The following is a 27,782-nucleotide window of genomic DNA, read 5'->3' as shown; positions in this document are numbered from 1 at the left end:
GAGACCAGCCCGTCTCCGGAGGCCTGACCTCCCGTCTGCCACCCAGCCTGGGGACACAGTGAACACCCAGAGTAACAAACAGCATTGACATGCAAATGATGGGTTATGCATCAATCAAGTTATCACTTTTATTGACTGGATTTTCCATTTCTGTCGCACACCATGAATGTTTATACAATGAAAAAGCCAAACATTGCTGGAAGCAATAAGATCAGCTGATATTTCTGTACCCTCTTAACACACACACACATGGATTCTTTCTTGGTGAGAATTTTTTTTATATTTCTGTTCATTAATTCTGCTTATTTATACTGCTACTCTTAAAATTCTGTGTCAAGATTGTCACATCTTAAATACGGATTAAGTTGCTAGAGGTACATTATTTTTTATATATATATTTATATACACACATACAGAAAAATACAAGACTAATTGTTTTTCCACGATATTTAATTTATACACTACTGTAACTATATGCAACTTTTAAAGACACGTTAAGGGGTACAAGAAACTGTTTACTTGCTCTAAATAGTTTGGTCCAATATTACCTTAATGTAGTGGTTATTCTCGCCCTTCCTTGTACGTGACAACATAATATGACATACACCACATGCACAATCATTCACCTATCAACAAATGGGTAAAGGACACCACTCAGACTAACATCTGTACACCCAAAGGTTCAACCAACCACACACAACTATAAGGCTATAATACAACTATGCAGCATAAATGGTCAACACTGTTCTAAAGTGAGCACCATATATACAGTCGTATATAAAAACATCGGAAACAAAATACACCTGGGGTTAGTTAAAAGGTGCCATTCCAAGGCTGTACATAATATCAGGAAAGAGTATTTACAATACTTGGAAAAAAGCTGCAACAAATAAGTTTATTGCCAATGCCCTTTATAAACTTGTCTCCTACTTGGATGTTACGCTCACTGTCTGTGAACCACACATCTCATTTCTGGCCCTTGGTAAGATCCCTGCTCAAAAATTTCAAGCAAATATGTTCTATGGCTTCACCCACACATCTATTCTTGTAGCTTTTGATTTATAAATAGCACGCTGACTAAACTGCAACTAGAGTTTAAAACTTAAAGAAGTAAAATGCTTATCCTTTGCCTTGTTTAGGAAGCAGAACGTGAAACCCCTGGCTAGGCGAGCCAGTAACAATACCCCATGCAATTTAGACTCTCTTAGTAAAGTTTTTTACTAATCAAGAAGAGCTGTCATGGGCTGTAGAAACCATGACCAAGCGTAAGGCCGTTCTTTGGTGCTCTGCTCACTCTGCGGTGGACATGAAATGCTTTGTATTTGACCATTCTGCAAGTGTTACAAGATGCTCAACAGTGTAGACTCCTCTCAGACATCCAACGTCTGCCCAGGGCGCTGCTACATCATACCACCAGTTTCACTAGCATTGCTTAGAAGACCCAGTGCACAGCATGAAAAAATAAAACATTCTTGCCCTTCCCAAAACTAGGAATCTGCAATATATTTTATTCTAGATAATAAAATTCCACAAAAGTTAATTCATCTGGTCAAAAGTATCCTTTTATACAGAAATAGTCTAAATCAAGACCTTGCCATGGCAATGAGAAACCTGACAGAAAGGCTAAGAGCTGCAAAATAAATACTTTCCTATATGCTATTTTAAATTGACTTTATGAAAAGCATGATTACTGAGGGAAAATAAGTGGTGTACATGTGGGTAACAACAGTATTTTAAGTCTTAAAAAGAGTAATAATGAGAAAAGTGTAAATGACAATAATAATTTCAATTTGAATCCAATTGCCTAAAGGTTTTCCATCCCTTATTGCCTTCTGAAGTCTCAGGGAGGGGGAGGAGAGGATAGGGGAGAAATTTTACAAGGTAAAAACCTAAAATATTAAGTGTCATGATATACTAATAACAAAAGTAATTCATACAAATACTTTATTTTCAGTTAGCATGTAAAAACTCAGAAGTAGACTTAATAATTTACCTTTGTTATATTAAAAAAGAAGATTGTCTGCTTGTAATACTAACATATTTCTATGGGAGAAAGCTGCCTTACAAATCTACTTGCCTTTTTTTTTTTTTTTTTTAAAGAAAACTGCCTCTAGCAAAACAAGATCTTTTCAGTTTGATTTTTTGAGCCACAACTTTATCCATATCATAGCTTAAGACAAATAGGTGTGGGTTTAAAATCATATTTCAAGATCACTAATTTTTAGTGCATCTTTGCTTTGTACAAGCCTTGGAACATCTGAAACCTCCCTGAAGAGTTTTCAGCATCAAAACATTATTGCTTTGGTTCTGTTTCAGACACATAGAATTATGCCACGTATCACATATTGTAGTTATCACAGAAGGTCAGAACAAGAATTAACATTTCACAAGCAAACAAAAGCTTCTCTCTCTAGTTTAAGTGCAGAACATGAAACTTCTAAGTGCTCCATTTACATTAAGATCCAGATATTTATTTTAATTTAATCCAGATCTTCCATAGTAAAATTATAAACGTAAAAATTACACAATAAAATATTGTTTTGTTGAAAAAGAAAAACATATTGGCTAGCAGCATGCAGAGACCATGCATTGTCATACCATCAAGCAAACAAAAAATTAAAGTGTAATAAATAACTGCTCAAAGCCCACTTAAAAATCTTAAGACAACAAAAGGGGGTCAGTGACAAGGTGTTCACAGCTCTGAACAGGAAGAATGATGCTGTCAAGTAGATAGAGTTAGTAAAGTCAGGTCATCGTCAAATGACATGACAACAACTGGTTTGACTGGAGGTACACAGCAGCCCCTCCTTTGGGTTCCGCTGAATATTCACAGATATCGTCTTTTCACAGAGAGGTAGTTGTAGCACATTGTTTTTCAAGTTCCTGTTCTTTATCCTATCCAATTCGTTTGCTGTGTCTGACATTTGGTCAGAAAAAAATTTTAGGTTGCCCAACGATGAAGCTTGGTTTGCACTTCCGCTGGAACTTATACACATTTTCCACGTTGATTTCTCCTGTACTTTTACACTGGAAAAGGACAGATTGTTTTGAGGATCAATAATGTATTTAGTGCTGCCATGAATCTGTGAACCTAGGCAAAGGCTCATTAACTTCAGGCTTTCAACCAGTTCCCCTGCACTTCGAGACGACAGCTGCATTGAGTTTCCCGATCCAGCGCATCTCCGAGTGGAACCCGAAGTGTTGTTGGTGCTACCGCTGGAGCTACCAGAGGGACTCCCCCCACCTTTGTTGTTGTCACTTGGGCTTGTTTTGTCTACCCCTCCATTTCCATTACTTGGTTTGCTTTGTCCACCGCCATCTCCTTGGCTGCCGGGTGGCCCTTCGCTGCTATCCCGCCTATGCCAGGAGTAAGTAAACCCACTATCCTTGTCTAGGCGTCTCCTACTTTCCGAGTCGTCATCGCTTGTTTCTGAGCTACTGCAACTAGAGCCCCGTCCCTGGCTTTTCCTCCTGTGGTAGCGTTTATGCACTGTGCTTGGCGAAGCAATATTCATTTTTAACCTGCTGAGCTTTGGGGGCAAGTTCTCATCCATGTCAAACTCATCATCTGACTCGCCCTCCTCAAAGATCTGATTGAGGACTGGTGCACTCTTTCTCGAAGTAAGACGATTTGTAACTGAAGGCTTGCGGCGCAGAACAACTTGAGTAGACAAAGAAATAGGTTTCTTATCTTCTTCATCCTCCTCTTCATCTTCTTCTACTCTGAACAAGCACTTCCGGCCACTTGTAGTGGGTTTTAAGCTCACCGATGGGACTGCTGAAAGTGCCGGTCCCGCTAATTCGGGCATATCCTCTTTCTTTGCGGAATCGCCAAGGGCCTTGCTTCTGTGGCCGTTGAGAACATTCTCAGCCGTGCGAGCTGGTGACTGAGGAACAGTTGCATGGGAGAGAGGAGAAGCTGTAAGGTCATCCTCCAGATCTTGGGGTACATCGATTTTTGTTGGCCATGATTGCCTACATAAACAATTATAAAGGATAAAAGAAAAGTTAGGTCACAGCAAGCATTTCAGAACATACAAGAAAGTACAAGACCTGCACAAGAGAAGCACAAGTACTGCCACACAAACGCGCCTGCTGAGTGGCATGTTTGTAAATAACAGTCCTGAGTAACTGAGGAAAAGGAAACAGTCTCAGAGAATGTGCATTCCTTTAGAAATGCTGTTATTTGAAAGGAACATCTTATATACAAAAGCATAGTTTAGAAGTTCTGTTGTTTACTATCAAATGAAATCTTAAGATTTCACTGCTCTCAGAAAATGAATTAAGCAAAAAACTTTAAATAATTGTGTCTCAAAGAAAGTAATCTGAAGTAGGTATAGAATCACCAGTATAGAGGAAGATATGAGCTGATTCAAAAACAACTTAAATAAGATTGTATTGCAAAACTACTTTTAATCTGAAGCTTCTGTTTTTTCCCTCCCCAGTATTCTTCATATAAAATTAGGTTAGAATTAACATGAGTGAGACTGAACAGCTGAGTCAGAAGAAACATTCTCTCTTTTTCAGTAAGTCTCATTCAGACCAAGCTCTGTTCTACACAATCCCCTTTAATTTAAAACACACATGAATTGAGATCGTACATTTATTTGTCCTTAGCTGAGCAATTGGAATAATACAGCTGCATGAATTTAGGACTCAAGCTGCTTAAGAATATGACACATGAATAAACTGTAAATCAAAGTTCAAAACGTATAACTGTACAAGAATTAGCTCAAATCAAAATGAAATAACACTTGAGTGTAAATCAGCTTTACAGTTAGCAGCTGATGTCTTATGTCCACTATCTAAGCTCGTATCTAATGATTTGTAAATCCTAATATACATTGTAATTTCCCATAATGCACACAGAATAAATTAAGAACAAAGACTGTCAGTCTTCCCTCTCTCTCTCTATTCTGAAAGCCGAATCCAAAAGACCAACACCTACAGACCAACACCTTAAGATTGAAAAATTCTTCAATTGCTTCCCTCAGCATAAGTCCCACATTTCCTGTGGAGACCAAGAAATTTTTTCTAGCCTCTCAAAGTATGAGTTATCTTTAATTTTAAAAAGTTTGCCAATCATTTTTAACTTTACGTAAACTAAAATACTCTAGCACACTGCATGAACAGCTGTAGTCGTAGAGACCTCTGTTCACATATAGATTGCATATTACAAGACATTCCCAACCATATTATGAGTGTGCCAAAAGAAAGGGTTGCATGATTTGTAGCCCAGTTAAGAAGCAAGGCGTAGGAGGAAAATGGGAGAGGAAGCAGAGAATGTTTCACACTCCCAGTGTGACCCCTGATACCTGCTTGGACAGCCTGCATACAAAGACTGAAGGATCATACCAACTTCCTGATCTCTGCTGTGTTAAGAGGTCAAGCTGAAGAAATAAGGAAAGCTCGGACATCTCTTTCCTATTCTCATTCTAAACATGTTCTTTTTAAGTGTTTAAAGTTTATGGAAGCACCTGCACTAGGACTGCATTTACTCAAGGCTCCCTCTGTAATGGTTGGATAGAAAAGGATCCTGAAGTGTGTGATGCTCATCTACACAGGTAACAATTGACAACTACTGTCCCAATTGTGTGAGCTCTGAAGAAGAGTACTTTATTAAAGCCAACATTAACCTCATCAAGCCTAACTGCAGACTTTGTTTTGACATGCTAGCTTCAGTTTTGCTTAGCAGTGATACCAGCAATACAAAAATCCACCAGGATCCTCTAACCACCAAGATCCTCCAACAGCAGGACCTGGCTGCCAACACACCCGTGTGAGCCTGTGTAGTCCATTCCTTGGGAGGAGCCACACAAGCTCCTTCCTACCTTGCTGGGCACTGGGATCTGCTGGTGCCCTCCCACCAGTTTCCCTCCAGCGAGCAGCTCTGCCTGGAAGGAGGCCACACAACCAGCAGCTCTGACCCAAGCTGTCCTGTCCAGACAAGGAGTGGAGCATAGGCTGTGGTCCTGCTTGGTCTGACACCGGGATCCTCCCTTAGGCCTCAGTTGACTCCAGAAACACTGGGAACCACTGACCTAATTTTCTGATGACTTTTGCTATGCTGGGTATTTTCAACACAAACAACTGTCTGTGATTAACAAACAGGACTTAAATTAGAAATGTAAGTACAGAAGTGACAGAAAATGAAGATCTAAACATTACAAGTATTTACCATGGTTTAAGAACAGACTGGTTTGTCAGCAGAAAAAAGGAGGAGCTTTGTGGCTGTCACAATAAAGGGTAAATATAGTATCTAACAGTACTGTGGTTTCCAGGCAATAAACCTCCTCACTACAATATGTTTATCTCTCATAGCAGCCCATGTTTGCCTCCCTTCCCCTTCCCCTTCTTCCCAGTAGGCCTGAGGGGAGGGTGGGACAAAAGGGAAGGCACTGGGTTTGCGGGTAAGTTGTTTGGTGGTTGGTTGTTTTTTTAAATAAAATCTTTTGAAGTCTCAAAATCAAAGTAATGTACTACTTTGTTGTCTTCTCCATGTGGTCATTCTATATAAACACTTTGAATTTAGACCTGTCATGAAGACAATAAATAGCTACCTGTGACCATAAAGGGAAGGAGTTTCTGAGTTTATGCAGATGTCCTTGTCTGACAATGAAAAGAAAATTCATACTTCATAAGGCAGGCCTCAACTACTCCATTCAACTTTACAAATTCATATCAAGATTTAGATTCAATGAACTTGTTTGTTCCTATTCCTCATATAACTGGAGAAGCTCTCCTACTGAAACAGTGACACTGATGCATAGAAAAAAAAAAAAACCACCAATTTAAAAGCAGACTTTGCGGTTTTAGAATTTTCATTTGAAGGTAAACTAAGATTTCCTCTCAAGTAATTTGTTTTATAACTAATAGCGTTAGAAACATTTGATGCTGTGCTCGGATTTTTAAAATAAATTGACGTAAAAAAAGGTGATGATTCATTAAGAGAGAATCCCAGAGTCAAGGTTACAGTATTACTCCTTGAAGAGAGGTAAGCTCTGTAACACCAAGCTCCAGACCATTCAGGTTCTCTAGGCAACCCTTAGTTGCCTGCAACACTCTTCTAAAGCACTTGTAACCCATGCGACATAAGGTAAGATTTCCTGCAGAAGTGGCCATTGAATGAATGACCTTTTAAGTGCAGCAACAAAATTTCAGTCTACTCTAGTCCACAACACAGGGTGCAGTCTCATCTGGAGATGACAAAGATGTTGAGAACCACTGTAAGGTTCAGAGAGAAACAATTCATCATTCAGGCAGATGGAATGGTATTCAGAAGAGACTCACCTAAAAGCCTCCAAAACATCAGCCTAAATCTGAGGTAACAACCAGTGGAGATGATGTATCTTTAACCTGTTTTCCAAAACGCGTGCCCTTAATTTATAACAAGTGTCCATTTTTTCTAGATTGAACTTGAGGTAGTAGTATCCAACTTTCATCAATTAGGCCAAGGAAAATATGAGTATGCACCAGAAGGATGCCACAGCATTTATGTCTCTACTATCATTTCTATTAAATGATTTCATGTGTGACCTTGCATGAAAGTTGCACAAAGAAACCTTTGGAACAAGCAAACTATTTTGTCTTTTTCTCTAAATCCTACAGACAGATTAAGAACACTGAACATCAGCACAAGCACTTAATATTCTTCTCCCCTTAAGATATTAGCTACTCAAAATTGTTATTATTGCTAATAATAGTTACCAATAATATTTTACCAAAACCTAAAAGACAACTTTTGAAGAGACTGGAGGTTAGAGAACAAAAATTAATGGAAATGCCTCAGCACAACCTCCACCTTCACTGGAAAGATTGTCAAGATGGGCCAATACAGGTTTTTTTCCAATACAAGCAGATCCCTAGTCATGGTCTAACACTTAACTCAGGAAATTAAAAATGTTTTAGAAAAATAACTACTTAAAACATGTATTCTCCAATATCAACGTACAGGTAGAAACTATATTATTTGCCTTGTGTTTGTTTTTGTAAAGCATATGCTGCTGTAACTGAAAATACGGAATGCTTTGATAATTGGTTGCAGAGCAAATGGGCTGGTTGAACATACCAATACCAAGTAGATGCCACAATCCCACTTCCCCCTTTAGTTTACTGGGTCACAAGCTGAAGCTTTGAAAGATCCCAGGGAACTTTACTATAATAGTTTTTTAAATCATGTTTTTGTCAAACTAAAAAAGAACTAATAATAATCTATTGCAGTATCTTTAAATGGGTGATTAAAGCAATTAATTCAACAGTTTTCCTTAGATAACAAGCATATCAACTGATATTAAAATGAACATAACCTACAGATGTTTGGTCTGAGCTTGATTTAGGGGATGTTCAAGCCCATTAAAAATCAAAGCTAACAACTAAACCATGACATCAAATTCAGAGTGATTTCTCATTTATAACTAATTCACCATCAACATGTTTATGGATTATGCAACTAATTTTTTTCCAGGGATATTACATACACAATTTGTATCAGGAACTGAAGGTCAATGAACCCTAGCACATGTGAAAATTTACTACTTCAGATACAGACTTCAAATTGATTAGTCATTTCCTGAAAATGGTAGGAATTGAAAATATTATTGGTAACTGATTTCTGAACAGCTTCTGAAGCATCCACAGCACTTTAAAGACATATAAAATTTGCAATTAATAAGTATTCTGTTGTTTTTAAAAAATAAATACTTGAGCAATTCAATAATATTCTCATTAAGCCAGGTTCAAAATTTAGGTTCCTAAATTCTCACCTGAACTGAGCTTTGATGTTGCTAGGACTTGCAGATCTGGTCTGAATTTCTTTCTCTTGTTTTTCACGCAGAATCCTTTCAGCTAGTAAGAAGTAAGTAGCAGTGATGTGATTGTATTTGTTAGTTTCCAGTGCCCTAAGGAAAGTGCAAAACATGAAATAAACTATACATCAATGGCTTTCTAAAAACTGGACATGCGTCTCACACAACTTGCTGTACTTCTCACAGCAGGAAGAGTGCCTGAGAGCAGAACTGCATATTTTTGATGTTTTGACAAGCATGTCTTGGTTCTATTAAAAATAAAGAGCCAAGAAGTCTAGTAATTTCAACTACAATTAGAAGAGGACATCCTTGGAATATCATCCCAAAAAAATTAAGGAATTCTTCCTTTACTGAACATTGTTTAAATGATAAAATCGTATTTCATTAATGTTATGTACCAACGATGGGCTTTCCCACTGGCACATACAACCACAAAGTACTAATATTTGTTTATGCAACAACTGGAGGAAAAACCTTCATTATTTTAGGGCTGTCACATTAAATTTACAGTAAAATTAAGTTTGTAAGCCAGTAAGCATCATTCAGACATTCTAACAGAAAGGATGCCCCTGTTATACAGCTAAAAGCTTAAGTGAGGCTGCAGTTTTCCCTTCTCCTCCCAAATGGTATGATAGTAAAAGTTTTCGTGTTGAAGCTGGAAACAATTAGAAAAAACAATTTTAGGTTTTCTTTCAATTTGGGAAATATTTTAGAAATTTGGGGGGTTTAATCTATTGGAAGAAACGACACAGCTTTCTAGTAAGCTCACTCACTGACAATGACTATCTTGCATTATATAGATAAAAGGAAAAATATTTTAAATTACAAAGATTCAGGTATCCTGGACACATACTAAGGGAAAAATGCTAGAACTTATCACCTCCAAATATGAAGTACAAGGAAATGCATGGATGTCAAAGCAGTCAAATTTACTCCAGATGGCAAACTACCACAGGAATCAAACACTGTTCCAACACATTTTCTTGAAGTGTTTCCCAAGGTTGGGTCTACTTAACTATTTCTCATCCTAGAATATCCTACCACAGAGCAAGACTGTAGTATTTGTTTGTTAACTGGCTTGATATTTAAACACTGAAGCACCTGGGTTCTCATTACATTCTTTTAGGCATCTATCATTATATTTGATTAAACAAACCGCATATAGAAAATTGACAACTTACTCCACTATTGTATCTCGGTCTGCAATATCACCAAGAACCATGCGCTGTATTATACTGTTGTGTTCCTCCTCAGACAGATTTTTATACGATACAAGAGGAATATTGTACTTTGTTGCAGGAGACGGGTCAACTCCTTGGAGCCATGCATGGTTTTCAATCTCTTCCAATGATGCCCTTCGCTTTGGGTCTCTCTGCAACATCCGTGTAATTAGACTGTGAATAAAAAAATAGATCTAAACAAAATGCACTCGTGTTCAAAAAACAGCCATTGTAAAAGCAACGTTAGGAAGAAATTTTCTGCTGTCAGCCCACATAGAACTTTAGAAGTCTCTACAGTAAACAATGTCATGGGAAATTATTTCTTCTCAAAGACATTCCAAATATTGCTGAACTGAAACAAACAATTTAGTTGTTAAAACTATAAATATCGTGAACACTACACTTCTCATTTACATTGCTTAGATTCTTAACCTGATTTTTCTGATTTGTTTGTTTTTAACAGGTTTATAGGACAACTGGCACAGATGGCCTACAGGCTGGTCTGTAAAGTAACAGAAATATAGTTTTCTGTTATCGCTGCTGTCAACAAGAATATGGAATGCCTCGATAAGTAGAAATATTTTATTCTGAACTAGCTATCAGACATTTGATTCTTCAGTATCCATGAAAGGATAGTGATCTGGTCTATCCATAGAGAAATTTTTAAAAAACTATATAAAAAAACCCCAAAACAACAAAGAAAACACACAAAACACTATCTGGGCTGATGAAGTGACAAACCTACTAATGGTTTGATACTGAGTATTTACAAGTGCTGGAAGGGAAGTGTATAAAATTCCCCAAATAAATAGAGAAAGAAGTCTTGATTAGCACAGCACATCTATGTTCACTTACTATATGTGAAGTTTCAGTGAAAAATTCTTAGGGGAGGTATTTTTGGCTTTGCACAACAAACAGAACATGGATATACAGTTTTGTTGCCAAGGTTTCAATCAAACTTTATTGCTGCAACATGTGGAATGAGAGTTCTATGGTTGTCACATAATGCTTTTTAGTGCACTAACTATACTACACCATGCAACTTCAAACTTCAAGACCACACAAATGTAATGACAATTTTTATTATTATTATTTTTTAGTGTGAGAGTATGAAATTAAAAATGGAGGTTAATTCAGACTTCTTAAAACTCTACTGTAAAAAAAGACTTGTCACGTATATACTTCATAGCTGCGGTCTCTGCCTTTACCAAAAGGAAAGGCGGGGTGAGACACCCGTAGCCAAGATTTTCTTTGCTTTGTTAATAACATGACAGAAAGGGAACAAACTATGTACTTCATTTTTTAAACTACACCTGTAGTAAAACCACACAAACGTACCACATGTGCCTCCTGCTTTAAGCTTGCTTATGCATCCCAAACCACCAAGAATGCTTTCACTCCAAGCAGTCTAAACATTCTTAGAGTATTTTCCCTAAGAAAACCTAACCCAAAGAGGACTTGGGTAACTGATTGTACACTGATGTATTGCACAGAGAAAGCAGATCTACTTGGGCCTTTAAGCAAATTAGCGTTAGCCAATATATTAAGCAAAAGGTTGCAAAAAATAAGCTTCCTGGCCTCAGCACAGCATGCAGCATCTCAAGAGATGTATTTGATAGAATTCACTGATAAGAGCTCTCTTTTAAACCTCTTCCTGTATTATATTTTAAACCTCTTCCTGCAGGTAAAGCTCTTCAAGCTGTTGAGAGCACTGATAGAAGCTTTTCCATGTTACTGGAAATGCTAGACATTAATGACCAGACATGAAAACCAGCTATGGCATTAGATTCCTGGACCACACAGATGACAGGTGAAGAGAGGAACAGTCATTATGACCATGGCTGTAACAAATTTTATTCTCTGTCAAATCACAGAATCCTAGATGCTGCTCTAGTTTTTTTGACTGGACCAAATGCATTTGTCAAGCATTTATAGAGGCATCTGGACTTCCGCATTGAAAATGAAAAAATAATCTATGGCAGATTCAAGAACCCAGCCAAACATTGTGAAATAGTGTAAACAATGCAACTGGAATATAGGACTAGGATATATATTAATCGGTCGTTAACTGACAGGCAGATATCGGAACATAAAAAAAAAAATTAAAAGCTGCAGTGAGCACTGCAGAAAAACAACACATCAAAATGAGTCATGATTCCCAAGAGGCATATGGTATTTGCAGACAGAATATTTTTCTCCCTTGATTGCCTAGAATGTTGATTTGGAGTTGCAATTTTAGTAGGAGATGAGCAAAACTTGCTGTGATATCCTTGGGTTTGACAACTTGTATGTTGAACAGAAATCTGTAGGAATCATTACCTTTTTAACCCCTGCCACAGAATACTCTCAGCAACACCCTGTAATTTGTCCAGCAACTGGTGGCCAAAGCCAGTTAGTGGTGAGCACCTACTTCAATCATTTAAAAAATGCATGACAATTGAGACATATGAAAGAAAGATACATTGTGTAAAATCAAAATTAAGTTTCACACAAGTGTGGGGATAAACATACTGGCAAGAAACATCATGGGATTAACTTTTAGTAAGAAGGGACACAAAGAATAAAAAAAAAGGTAATGAGGAAAGGTACCCAAAGGTAATGAGAACCCACTTCTAAGAATGCTTCCAAGTTCTTTAGTACTCTACTTACTCTTTACATTCTTTGGATACATGAGGTGGCACTGTGTATTTGCAGTCCATTATCATAGTCAGAGTTTCACTGTCATTTGCTTCTTGAAATGGTGGTTGTCCACAAACCAACATGAAGAGGATGACGCCTAAGCTCCATATATCTGTAAATATATAGTACATATTTTAAAATAACTGTTGAGGAAACAGACATGATTACCATCATAACCGTGAAATATTCTTGAGATGCATACTGGGGTTCTTAACGCGCTCTTGATTATGAACATTACTTATGGAATTTGCAATTCCACTAAAGTACAAAATACAGCAGTTCAGTTGTTTGACAGCTTTTATGGTTTTAGAGGAAAAAAAGAATCAGAATTCCTGACTTCAAGGATGCACAACATCTTTGTCAGCAAAGTGTTAGCTAAAGCTGAAGATAATCCGGTCACTCAGACAAGAATTCATTACCCTTTTCTTCATAGGTAGACACAGATTATGAACGAGATTTGTATTCAAAGCACATTCCTTTTTGAAGGACTAGCATAAACTGTTCACGATATTGTTTACATGTCACTCTGAAGTAGAGAAATTAGAAAGTCACTTATTTCAATGAGAGTGAACTACATATGTTTCTCCTTCAGTAATGTTGCTTTAAAAAATTCTTTGCTACTTCTGATGGTAAATAATAAATCATTTGGGTAGAACTACCTTCTTATACCAATCATATTACAAAGTGTGGGGTGGGTTTGTTTTGGTTTTTTTTAAATATCTATCAAACATAACAGTTACCAATGATCCCTACTACACTCCAGGAGTATTTTTTCCTTCTAGTTCTTGCTTGTGTAAAATAAAAAAACATTTAACAACTTTCTTGTTTCCCAATGAAATGACATACTAAAAGATAAAAAAGAAGGAATGCTGGGCGTAAAGCCCTTTAGTTCATTTCTATTTACTGTAAAATCTAATTTTAGTTCAAAATTTTATTAAGAGTTTGCCTAGAAGAAAGTGTTTTACAAGTCTCACTGCATTCAATACAGTAAGCTTAAATATTGAGAAATATTTCATATTGCATAAAAATAAATAAATAACTCCAATATATGCTTAGAGACAAGGCCATACTCTTAATCTTCAGCTACAATTCCGTGCTCTGGAAATCTAGTGGCAATCTTGGGTCCTAGACCCTAGCACTTCACAGATCTGTACCCAGTAAAACCAAACAAAGAGCTGAACTGAGAGAATTGAGGAAAGAGGGGAGAGCAGCCGGCAGTGGTGATAAGCAGCACTCTGTCCTGGAAGAGCTTGCAAGAGGCAACCACACAAAATTACCTACCCTATTGCATCTTGCTTTCTGTGGCCTACTCAAAATACTTGACGTGCATTTAAAGCTGAAGGATGGCTACGATTGTATTTAATAATGTAAATCACCCACATTCATCCCTAGAACAATTACTCATTTTCCTAGTTACAACCCATTCTTCATATAGTTTAGCTGACAGAGGAACCGAAACACTACATGGTAATTTTCTTTAGAGCTCTAATTTGTAGTAATGTATGCTATTAAGTCAGACAATTATTTGATTTCTGTTATGCTTACTGGGGCCTCAATCCTGTAGGTACTGAGCATTTTGATACCAGTACACCATATAATGTACTTCTGCAAATTTAACACAACTATTCATATGTTTAAGATTCAATAAGTTTGTTAATGCTTTGAAAGCCTGATGCCAGAAAGATGAATGTTCTGGAATACAGGATTTAAAAGAGCCTCAAAAGACAGACAGGTAATTTCACCTAGGAGGTACACATTTTATAGAGCTATTTACATCTTTCTGCTACTGTTTAGTTTGAAAGTGACCAAAAAGTTTTGGTGTATCATCTCTCTCACCACACAACAGATAAGAACTCATTTTTTGCAAGCACATAAAAACGTGAAGGCATGCATTCCTCTTAACAGTCATCTTTTGGATATCAATGTCCTTCCTAGGTTTTTAACTTTGTCTAAAATCTACTTTGTGATACGATCTATCCTAGTGTTCTGATGCTCCCTCCACAATAAAATGCTTCATGTATCCTTTCAGATTGAAGTATTTTAGAAGAGTGCATATAGCAGTGCATTGTAGGTGTTTATTTGACAAAATGAAAGGATGACACAGCACAGCAAGAACTAAAATAGTGTCAATAGTGTGAACACACAGAACTTGAATGCTCCCATTTAAACCAGCACAGGGTTGTCTCAACTCAGCTATAAAACACGATCATTTTTCACTCCTCACACCAAACGTAGTGTAAAGGATGGTAAGTGTGAAGGAAGTGGTAAAAAAAACGCTGACAGAAAACAGGAAACATTCAAATGAAGTTACTTTGAAAATTTGTTTAAATACACAAACTCTGAAAGAACAATAGAAAAATGGAACTGGTATGTAAGAACTGGATTATTCACTGATACTTCAAACTACAATTAATCAGCCAACAGGTGCATGCAATCCTAAAGAAAGTAAGAACAGTAACAACAGTATCTTCCCTTTCGCAATCTACCACAAAATTTCCCATTGGCAGTTTCTCTAAGATACATACAACACTGTGTGAAATAAAATTTTTACTGGCAGATCTCTCTGCAAAAAAAAAGTTTTCAGAACAGACAGCAGGAATCCCTGTGGGTTTTGCATAATAAAGTTCTTACTTTGCATGTTTTGAAGCCACTTATAGATTGACATAGGTAATACTACCAAAAAGGGGAAATCATCTCCTCTTTGTAAAGGGGATCCATAAACTTGAGGGTTAAAAGTCTTACTTATTTGTAAACATATCTTCTAAATTTAAATAGGTGACCTATTTAATCTAAATAGGTGACCTGGGCCATGAAGATGGTCAGAGGGCTGGAGCACCTCTCCTATGAAGACAGGCTGAGACAGTTGGGGTTGTTCAGCCTGGAGAAGAGAAAGCTCCGGGAGGACCTTGTAGCCCCTTCCAGTACCTAAACAGGCTACAAGAGAGATGTGGAGGGACTCTTTATCAGGGAGTGTAACGATAGGATGAGGGGTAATGTCTTTAAATTCAAAGAGGAGAGATTTAGATTAGATACTAGGAAGAAATTCTTTACTGTGAGGGTGGTGAGACACTGGAACAGGTTGCCCAGAGAAGCTGTGGATGCCCCATCCCTGGAAGTGCTCAAGGCCAGGCTGGATGGGGCTTTGAGCAACCTGGTCTAGTGGGAGGTGTCCCTGCCCATGGCAGGGGGGTTGGAACTAGGTGGTCTTTTAAGGTCCCTTCCAACTAAAGCCATTCTGTGATGACCTACACTCCCAACATGCCAATAAGTTTAAAGATGCTGGTTTGCTAGCCTTCAGCATAACTCAAAATCCAAGGTTTAGAATCTGAAGTCTTCAGGTATTCAAAAATAATGAGTTAATAACCATGTATCATTTTGAAATATTTAAAAGATCAACACTTTAAAGACTACAGGGTACATATATAAGAAATGCTAATGTTTGTACCCAATTTATTAGTGTTAAGCCGTTTTATACGTGCAAAAATCAATCCTTTATCTGCACTTCCCACTCTTCTCTACTGGAGATCCATAGCTGCATATTTTTCAGTCAAATTCAGGAAATATACTGCAAAAAAAGACTGAAAGAAATGAAAATGCTTTCTTCCATTTAAAGATAAATTTTTTGTTCACTCATTTAATGTTCATTTCGGAAAATTCTTAGTTTCCAGAGTAGTGCCATCTGGCTGACAGAGGCAAAATTCAAGATCTTTAAGCATGGCTGTCTTTGAGAAATTGGTAAAAGAGGATCAGAGGTTATTTTATTACAGTGCTTACTTACCAGATCTTATCATTTCCCCAAAACATACATAAAGCCACAACACACAGGAATGTTCTTTACCATACTGTTTTGTGCTGCCACAGTCAGCACTGCTCTATTATTATTTGCTATTAATAATGAGAAAACTCATGTGTCCTCTGGGTCCCAAAGAAACTAAGAAAGATGGAGATGGTTTGTGCTCAATTTATCAAATGCTTTGATCAACACTTGGTCAGTACATGCTGCCCATTTTTGTGCTGTACCCTGTTATTGCCAATTTCTTCTCAAGTATCAGGTGCAGCAAAAGGGGAATAACTGCTTCTGCTGAGGAGACCACTTCCACCAGAAGAGCAGACAATGGCACCTTGATCTTTCTTTTCTAAATCCCCAAAAATGTTTTTACCCTGTTACAAAAGGGGGGTTCACTCAAACTGAGTGAAAGCCTCAGTCAAGATCTAGTGAACCGATTTGGTCAAAAGCATCAACTTTGACAAGACAATTGTTGGAGCAGGAACGAAATGAGAGCCTGACACTTCAAAGCAAGGCTTCTAGAAAGAAGTAGCACCTCTTATTAGACCAGCTAATATCTGGGGAAAGGGGGAAGAAAAATAAATCAAAGTTTAAAGGAACGTAAGTTTTTCTTTAGATCTCCACACACTTGCAAAAGCATACTTTTTTTTTTTAGTCAAGGCAGCCCTTACAGTATGTTCTTAATTTGATATACCCTATGTCAACTCAGGGGATAAATCCTAGCTGAGAACAGTTTCCTGCTTTCACACAGTATTAGAAGCTGTAGATACACATTTTAAAGCAAAGACGACAACATCTGTTTACATTTTTTACCCATTCACTGAATGGCACTGGTTTACTAAAGGATTGCATAAGCACCAGAGTCAAAAAAATGCAAAGGAGAGTGCAGAACTGTATGAGCAGGATCTGAATGTAGAACAAGACTGCTTTTTTGAGACCTGTTAAATGGGCTACAACATTTAAAACAAAATTAAAAAAAAAAAAAAAAAAATCAATCTCACCTTCAGTTCACTGCAAATATGGTTTGACATACAGTACAGTTTTTTACTACTCCTAGTAAGTAGCAATTGAAGGCTTTACAGAAACTGCTTACTTCTCCTCTCCAAGAGTCATCTAATTTGCTCTCAGCAGAAAATTGATGAAAAAACAGAATTTAGGCCTGAGATGCTGCATGCATTTAGCATGCTTATAACCTGTAAAACTTCAAGTGAGTACAGCGAGGAAGGCACACTTGTATACTGCAGCGGCCAAAATCAAGGTCTCTTTCAAAAGCACAGTGAAGATCTCAAGATGCAATTTAGCCTTTAAATTAGGTACTATTAACTTGAAACTGCCATGGCTAGAAGAATAAAATAAGGGAGATGAGGACTTTTAAAAGCACTAGCTAGCTAGCTGCACTAGACAATATTTTATTGTTTTTAAAGCCATTAAATAATGTTGATCAGGAAAGGACTGTTTCAAGCAGGATTCCTAGAACCATGACAACCAGGGCTGTGTATACGCAACTTCCTTACATAACATGAAGTCACTGCCATAGAAACCAAACTACGTCATTAGCTGTCTGTGCTACGCCTGTCTTAAACACAGGGCAGTCAAACATCTGTTATGCTCCAGTTTGTACACTGCACAAAGGATATCCATATTCATCTGCTTAACCACCGAGCTGGGCTTCACCATTTCATTAGCCATTTATTGCTTTCTGAAGTTCCTGATTTACTCTTAAAATAAGCACTACAAATTTCAAAGTTCCAATTTATGTGACATAGGGGATCCTTATAAGATTTGCCCAAATTTCTACCACCCCTCAAAAGTCATTGACACTTGTCAAGCTTTATACATGCTATTTGAATTTGTGATTTCAAGCAGCTATAAATCCATACTCATTTTGGAATAGACACAATCTTATTTAACTACATAACTTTATTAAACGGAATCAATTTACCTTATTTCAGACTTTTACATGAAAAAAGATTTTTTTTGTCCTCCTAACTTAAACGTAGAACTGCTTAACAGTTTACACAGTGTATATTGCTCAGTTGGTAAGACAGATCTTTCTACAGAAAGCCTGCTTCTTCAAAGTGATTTGTAATATTGAGTCAATTTAGTCAGGTTTTATACATTTCTCATTGGAATGTTTCCTGTAACAGCTGAACACAATGGTCATCTTTCACTAGAAGCCACTTAATAAGGAAAAAAGAAAATAAATCAACTTTTATGGAGATAACAAAAATGTTGACATGTTTATTTTGCCACTAAAGAGGTATCAACAGACTGTGGATAAATAAAGGATGGAAATGGACCCTGATTTCCAGCACTCTAACCACTGTCTTAAGGCAGTAAAGAGAATGCCATCACCACCGCTTGCTGTAACCTCTTCAGAGCAAATTTATGAAAAAAAGCCCAATCCATAGAAACCTGTTGAAGACAAGCCTTGAAAGAGCCCTAACACATCAGCACTTTATCAAGTTTTATGCAGAGTTAAATATGAAAATCTAATCTAAAGATCATCACTATCTCTGCACTCTGAGCATATTCAGGGCTAGGCAGCAACTGGGCAGTGTCTGAAGACTGCTGCTTTGAACTCAGACACAAAACCCCATCATGAACTACTTTATTTGGATTGGAATTTAGGGATGGAACCTGACTGGTAACTCACAAGGATAGCAGTGGTAAGCCTGCTTGTTACAAGTTGAAATTAAAGATCCTATTCACAGTATAGGCTATGGAAAACAGAACACATACTGAAATTCATAGCATAGCTTCACATAATTGTCTGAAGAACACAGTTTAAGAGTAAAAATTCATATGACAAGTCAAACACTGCAGAAAATGAGACTTCTATTAAAAACAGCGATGAAAAATTACATGCTACAGTATAAAAGGATAAAAGCTGGTATCATACTACTGAATTGTTTGAATGGTGCCTGTTACATTGTTGATATACTTGTCCTTCAAAAGGAGAGTAAGTATTTCCACCCCTGTATAAGCTAAAAAGCTTTAAAAAGTTTTATCCCTTGTATAAAAAGTCAGTAGCAAGAGAGTATAGAATAACTGTGTGTTAATAATTTCAGCATTTCTATGCATCACAAGTATTTTTATACACGTACCATGCACACAGACTCCTGGCAATTCTGGAGAATGTTAAAACTGGACCAGTTGTAAAGTTTGAAGAGTATGGGTAAAAAACAAAGATTACTTTTTTGGAGCTACTCAATTTTTAGCTGATTGAACTACTACTCTGTTCCTTAACCTTTCAAGAAAAAGTCTTTGAATGATCTTGGGGACTGACCTCTCTAGTTTTCAGAGATGCCACCATCTGTTAATTCAGCTATTTTGGGGGGCCTTTGTAAAATGGGGTTTATTTTTCCCTTTTAGAAGGCTGAGGAAGAAATCATCTGCAATCAATGCTAACATTTTCAAAATTAACAGGCAGTGATGGGCTTTCTCCTTGTTTTAAAGCACTACAAATCGAATTAAAATTACTATTAGAACACATAGCAGACAAGAGAATTACAAGAAATCCTTTCCTTCCCCTATCCCTTCAAAAAAAGAGCATAAATAGCAAATGGCAGTTAGCAAATTACTGTCATAATTAGCTTATCTGTCTGATGAAACAGTCTGTTCTATATATATATTATTTTATTTGACTAAGACATGATCATCAGTAAGTAGTTTTACCTTTGGAAGCAATTCTTATTTTCATTCAATCTGGCAACTAGTACTTGTTTTTCCCTGAAGACAATAGCATGGGTTTTGCTGGTTGCATAAAACTATTAAAATACAGACAAATAACTGTTCTTTATTATTTTAGTAACTACTGCATCTCAAATTTCAGTAAGGATATTTTAACAAAAATACCACCACTGAAAGGCCTTACTGAACACGTGCCACTGCCTTTATTCCAAAATAGTCTGTTTTACTCTGATTCATCAATTCTGCATTTAGAAATGCATTCTTTCTTCTTTGGTTTCTGTTGCCTAGTCACATTTCAGAAGTTACTGAATCTACACTAAAAACACAAACAAAACCAACATTTTTTGTGTGAACTGATCTTCCAATATTACTACTCCAGAAAGTAATTAGCCTGAGTAAAAAAAATAGTATTAATTAGGTAAATGTAAAAGCAAGTTTTTCCTCTGTATAAAACATGTTCTCAAAATCACTGGACATATTCAAAGTCCAGCACATACACGTTTCACTGCAATGTTTTTGGTCTTTTTTTTAATATATAAATACTAAAGACAATTTGCTCCAGGTATCTAAGAAATCCTTCATATTTTCTGATTGACTATCTTTTCCTAAAGGTTTTAGCTGCAAAACATGTAATTTGTACTTTATAAAAATCAACATCTTAGTACAGCTTTACACATGAATGTAAAACTTGAGCATCTGGTTTATAACTAAGTAGTACACACATTGATTTAGGTCCCACCAGAACTGTGTTGCTAAATCAGTCAGCCATGGGCTGAACATAAGTAATCTGAATATTAGCTTGCAAGATACATGAAATGAAGCTTCCTGGCTGTGGAGATTTATTTATCATAATGAAATCTTGCTGCACAAGAGCAGTTTGAAATATTATGAAAACTGTTTTCCCATGAACACAGTGAGATGACTACTTAAACTACAGTTTAGCTGATATGGTAGTAACTGAAGATTATCTCAACAGCTTCTCCTCTGTAGTTTCACTTGTGTAAATTATTCTTTGCTTCACCCAGCAGTTTATTGGTGAATGCATTAAAACATGTGCATAAAGTAATCCAGAATGGAACGTAAATTATGCTTCATAAATATTAGCTGTCACAGATTTACTGAGAAGTCATTGGGATCACAGACTCCCACTCTTTATTACAGCTCTGTCACATCATAACTTCACTTCTAAATACAAGGCTCTGATACCTGTAACATAATATCTTCAATAATTTGAGGCATTAACAGTATTTTTGTCAAAGTAATTAGACTGAGGGGGGAAAAAGCAGAATCAAAGGATAGCATACATTAAAGTTGGAATCCCCTTCTATTAAAAATAAATTTTAGTACCTGCACACAAATTGCCACAGAACTTAAAAATACATTCTTTGTTAACATGAATATCCTCAAGACTGAAACTTTCTAGAAGTATTCCACAACCAATTCTTTATATTTGCCCCTTCTAAGAAATATAAAAAGCTCATTTCTGATTATTTTTCCAATTTGACTCAGTTTTTCAACTGTGTGACTGTTGTGGTTTAACCCCCACTGGCAATTATACTTGATGAATTTTGGTCTAATGAGTTTCTCTTACATGGAAGGTGAAGTTAGCTAGGCTGAGTTGATCTAACCTAAACTTGCTAATGCAAAAGTGGGGCAGCTCCTACTACCTTCCCCCAGAACTCTAGTCTAAGCTGCATGGTCCTTTCACCTCCTTTGTACCAGCTCTTCCACTCAGTGCTAAGGGAACAAACAGCTCTGCTAACGTGGCAGAAGTTAAGCCTGCTGAGAAGGTAACAGTTTTGTCAAATTAGCTAATAAAAATCAGTTCATTAAATGATCAGCCATGCAACAGAGTACAGCGCATACGAAGGGATAGCTCTGAATGGGTGCAAGCAAATTGGAAGGGGAAGACCTCTTATGCTGGAAGCAGCTGAGTTTTACACTCTTCAGCTTTCTGCACCCTTAGACCTTCAAGCTCACTTTATAACGTATCTAACTATAAATCTTCTAAAGTGTTGCAATACAACATTAAAAAGGCAGACTTTCAAAATCATCAGTAAAAAAGCTTTTGTAGGAATTTTTGCCTTTTATTTCTGTCAAGTTTGGCTGTAATCTGATTTTGAGCATACTGAAACTCTAAAATTCTAAATGATTCAATACCATTTATGGTTTGCAAGTATCTCACCACTTTTTTTTTTTTAACTCAAGCCTATCAAATCTTATATTCAGCGCTTTTATAGTGTAAAAGGTTACTGTACATACCCACTGGCCATTATGCTTACATCAGTCACTCAGTTTGCAAATAAAGTGCTATACACTTGCAGAAACATCAGAACTAGCTCCACACAGGTCAGATGAGGATAGCTAAGTTGCCCTGATGACTCTAAGCACCTGGTAAACGTGGCTGAAGCTCAGAAAGACCAAATACACTCCAGCAACACTATATGCAGATAAGAAGCCCTTGCAAATGCTTGACGCAATACCATCATTCCAATAGAGACAAAGTGGGTCTAAAAGCAGTATCACCACCTCAGGAAAGGGAAAGGTATGTCATGACAAATGCTCCGTTTCCTTTAATAATCAAAAATGCATGACTAAATAATTAATACATACATCCATTATTATCTTACCATATGGTCAGAAGATATCCAGGTGTGAGTTGTACAAGAAAGCCAGCATCTAAAGTAATGAGTGTTATCCAAGCGGTTGGCCCCTGCAACTTCCAAGAAGGCAGCAAGTTGGATTTGAACTACACAAATAGCACTGAGCTATAATATTCTTGTTAGTCATGTCTTATGAGGAACACCTTGCCACCATTCTTTTGGTGTTGCTGTGACAGACTATGATGCTAAATAATTGCGATACTTGCAGCGTTATTTGTGCATTACAGTACCATCCTAGAGGCCCGTGTTCAACTGTGCTAAATAGACAACCCCAATCTTACAATCTGAATTTGCCCATTTCTCATCCCCAGAAGGACGAATTTACTCTGCAAATGTTTCCATGCATCTACAAATCACGTACAGAATATCCAACTACAATAATAAAAACCTATCAGAAGTGTCCATGTCTTCCAGAATTACTGTAGCCTACACAGCACTTAGTACTTTGTAGGGATGCCAAGCAGTTAAAATAGAACTTGCTCTCTTCTGAAAGAATCAACTCACCTGAAAAACTGTAATTGAACTTTATCACCTAGGAAAGAGGCGATTTCTGTTTATTTAATGATCCAATCTCTGTTGACGCTTGTAGAGCAACAAAGGAAAAGTAATACCAGAAGCATACTTTATTCTTTTTCATCTGTAGTTATCCGCTGGATCATACCACTGCTCTAGACAGAACTGTCCAATCTAAAACAATATGTCCATTTGATTTACAAAATGAACTTTATGTGCAACAACCGTCCTCTCACTTTCCTCTGACTAAAATTTTAATTAAGTATGGAAAAAAAACATGGGAAACTACAAGCAACAGACCTTCTCATTACCTAACTCACTCAGCTTTTTAAAAAGCCCTGGGAACATAGGATCATTGCCTAATATTCCTCTTGCATCATTTTAACTACAGCCTTAAACACAAAAGGAAATGAGACACCTAAATTAACTAGTCCCTTTTCAAGTGTGAAAACTTAAGTAGCATCACAAAGGGGAGATTAATCCTTAAACTAGCTGAAAGTTAGTTTTTCATAAAGCAAGCTTTTCCACAATACTTATTAAGCACATAACTTAAATAAAAGACTTGCCCTGAATATTTCAGCTCTTTGTAGTAAGAAAATGTAAAGTATTTTCCTTCATATACTCATTCTAATATTATTCATAAGACACCAGAAAAGCTATGTTTGTGGCAAAGGTCTTATGCCAAAGAAAGGACCATCTTGATCATTTTTTAGTGAAATAATTTTTGCAAATATAACAACAGTTTTGGATAAACAAAAACATGGGTGTTTTTTTAAAAATATGAGTTCAAATTAACCTAACATGCACGGAGTATAAGCAGGGCAATCCTTTTTAATTTGGCATTTTAGTAAATTGAGTTGTTTTTCAAGTGGTCAGATGCTCACAAAGGGGCAGGACCACATAGTTGCACTGGAGAAAGCCTGACCTTTCTCATAAGCAATTAGCTTTTAGATTGGTTTAGCTACATCATAACTGGCAAAATATCTTTGCCATTGTCAGTCATTATTATTGCAATAGTAACAGCCCTATTCAGCCAATAGCTGAATGAGTTCACAGCACTTCACCGCTATTTCAGGCTACGTATATATACCTTGCACATTACCAGCATCAACATGTAACTAATGTAATCTCTCTTTTGAACATGTTTACTTCTGAATTTATACATATTTCTAGGCCACAAGTATGACCTCATCTTAGCATGAAAGTTTATGTTTAAAGGTTAAGAAAGGTTTGCACAAGCCGATTTCTCAGTTGCATAATTACATGGTTAGTGATAAATTTCCTAAGTATATATTCTTTTAAGATTCTACATTTGAGACTCCATTTGAGGGAAGGAGGGCTTTAAGGAAGCCCCTGATATTTTTTTCCTACAATCTTTGCATTTAAAATACACAAATAAGTCATATTTAGAAACCTTACATAGCGTATCTTATTTTTTTTACCCAGTTAGAAAAGGAAAATCCAGACTCTTCAAAATCATTATCTTATTGGCAACTTGAGGTAAATTTTAGTATTTTTATTCTGTAACTATTGTACTGACAGTACTTTAGAGTACTTTTTTGTAATGCGTTATAAAATTATGAAAGTTGTGCCACTAAAGTTAGAAAAGAGCACTGCAATCTGTCAGCTAGGATAGAAGTTGTAGTATCCAGTAACCAAGACAGTAGACTGGGGAATCAGCAAGCAAAAACTAACCACTGAGGTGCATTGAAATATTCTCAGAAATAGAACTTAACTAGCATCCTTAAAGATCAGCTAGAAGAAATTAATTTTTTCTAGTTTTTCTACTGTTCACATCAATCCACTCTGTATTAGCCAGACCTCCTCCTCTATGAATCCATTTAAACATTTTCTTCTAGTACTATTCTGAAGTATACCTACCAAATTGCCTACAAAGTTCTCTAAGAAACATTTTATGTGATGCCACCATTCTTACATTTATCATTACGAAGTCCAAAGTGCACTTTATTAACTATATAATTCAGTTTGGACCATCTGGTCATAATGCTCCTAATGCCCCTTTCCTCCTCCCCTCCCATTAATCCCCATGCATCTTTTTTCCAAGCATCTTCAATTGGGCAGCAATATCAAAACTTCAGTTTTTGCTCATCCTCCAAACTTTGACTACTACTGTTTTTCAGGAAATAATTCACATAAGGCACTGTACAGAATATTTAACAAATGCACTTTTCTCTCTAGTTTTGGAGGCCACTGCAATCAGCTACACTTATGCTTCAATAAATTCTCAAAATAAAATGACATAGAAGAACACAGAACTCAGGAACTTTAGATTGCCACTAAAACCAGAACCAACTCATCTAAAACATTTTAATCTAAATAGAAATAATTTTGTCAAGCATCACTGTAGCATCAACATGGATTTGCAAAATCACAAATAGAACAGACATCTAAAATTCCTACTTGTAGCACACTTGAGAAAGTACTTTCAAGTCCAGAAAACCCACAATAAAATACCTATTCAAAGTCAGAAGTCATGAAGTGACATTCAAATGTTTAAGCAAAAGCCCTAATATCTACTAGCTAAAAATTTTATATTAAAAATAATGCAAGAATTTTAGTTCAACAGTGTACAGCAATACTGTCAGCATACAAAATTAACTGATTGTTTACCTCAGGTAAATTAGTAACAAATTGGACAAGTCAGTCTTAATTTAAAACATCACTACTATAACCACAGCAAAATACACACACAGCCATGTACAGAGTCCTAATGGGTGTTATTAAAACAGTAAAAGTATCAAATACTGGGTGCACAAGAACAAGAGGCATGTTGACTACAATAAACTATTTTTGAAACACCATTTGGAATTACATGTACCTAAATTTGTTGGAGAAGCAGCAAGTTCTACCTCAACTAATAGATACAAGCAACCTGTATGACTACAGGACATTCTTCAGTGACTCTATCAATGTTTACAACTATTTTCAAGAAAACCTCTGAGTTACTTCTAATAGCATATGCAGTAGACCTAATAGAGAGGGGAAGAGAATTATCTGTAGTAGTCTAGCACACTCCACTTTCCAGCTAGAAACATGCAGACTAATTTACACATTACTATTTCTCTTACCTTTTAAAAAACTGAGAAGCCAGCCCCTGCTTTCAGTTCTCAGACAAGAAAAGGGCAGAGAAGGGGAAGAGGGAGTTAAAGTCTTCTTTAATTCCCTGTCTCCTCCTTCCATAGTCAAGTTAGTACTTTTTAAAAATGGATTTCTACGACCTTGCAGCACTACATGTAAGCAGCGTTGGCTCACAATATCATTCCTGTATGGCTAAAGTGAGCAAAGAAAATCACCAGGTAGTTCGGGGGTTCTTTTTGTCGAGGCGGGGGGAAGGGACAGAGGGAAGGGATGAATGTCAAAAACCAAAACCAGGCAGTTTTCTGAAAAGGAGATGAGTCCTCTAACAAAGCAAGTACAAATATACACATTGCATTCACATTATTATTCATAGAAAAATTAATTATAACATATGCAATTGCATCATTTCATACAAAAAAGAACGTTTAAGCATTTTTGAGAATGTTTTAGTATCTCCTTCAAACAGAGCTGCTCCAGCATTAATTTATCGCTAAATCATCCAGGTTATAATATTATTTCTTGCCAACTAGCTGGCTTCCACATATGGCATTAACTTGAAACAGAAAAACAGAGCTCTAAAACATCACGGTACTTAAGTTCAGATTACTAGTTGAATTCAGAGAGAACATACCCACTGCTGGTGCATCGTATTCATCCCCAAGTAAAATTTCAGGAGCAGAATATGCAAGAGATCCACAGCTTGTGGTGAGCTTCTTTCCAGGCTGAAATTTGTTGCTGAAGCCAAAATCAGTCAATTTCACAAGTCCTTGTTTTTCAAAGAAGACCACGTTCTCTGGTTTTAAGTCTCTGTGAACTACATGCAGTTTATGGCAGTAGGATATAGCATGAACTATTTGAGCAAAATATTTTTTTGCCAGATCCTCATTCAGACCTTCTTCATGTTTCATGATGTAGTCAAACATATCTCCTCCATCACCCAGCTCTAAGATAAGATAAAGCTTAGTCTGGGTGTCAATCACTTCATACAGCCGGACTATATTGGGATGCTGCACTAGTTTCATGCATCTAACTTCCTGAAAAAGATGTCCAGTGGCTAGAGTGTCCAGTTTAGTCTTGTCAATTACTTTTACTGCTACTTTTTCACCAGTAAAGACATGCCGAGCAAGTTTGACCACAGCAAAATGTCCTCTGCCCAAAGTTTTATCCAAGTCATACAATCCTGCAATTTTTCCATCATATCCTCGTTTGAAGCCTGCCATTCTGTTTCAGAAATGAAATAATATTTAAGCTCTTTGCAAACGTGATCTTTTTATATAAGAGTATCTGATGCAAATAAATAGTCCATCATCACTGCCAAGCATAC

General features: G+C 36.7%; 1 protein-coding gene across 1 annotated transcript; it reads right to left on the bottom strand.

The window, feature by feature from the left end:
• Positions 1–290: 290 nt before the first annotated feature.
• Positions 291–27,782, bottom strand: SNRK (SNF related kinase). The gene is made up of 5 exons (XM_074150590.1): positions 27,090–27,782; positions 12,674–12,815; positions 9,986–10,198; positions 8,763–8,897; positions 291–3,975 (listed from the first exon to the last, which is right to left on the bottom strand). The coding sequence occupies exons 1-5, from the start codon at positions 27,676–27,678 to the stop codon at positions 2,757–2,759; spliced, it is 2,298 nt and encodes a 765-aa protein (XP_074006691.1). The 5' UTR covers positions 27,679–27,782; the 3' UTR covers positions 291–2,756.

The sequence above is a fragment of the Numenius arquata genome, chromosome 7, assembly GCF_964106895.1.
Source record: "Numenius arquata chromosome 7, bNumArq3.hap1.1, whole genome shotgun sequence".
Taxonomy (NCBI): domain Eukaryota; kingdom Metazoa; phylum Chordata; class Aves; order Charadriiformes; family Scolopacidae; genus Numenius; species Numenius arquata.
The sequence above is the reverse complement of the archived record's forward strand: the minus strand, read 5'-3'. Positions and strand labels throughout refer to the sequence as shown.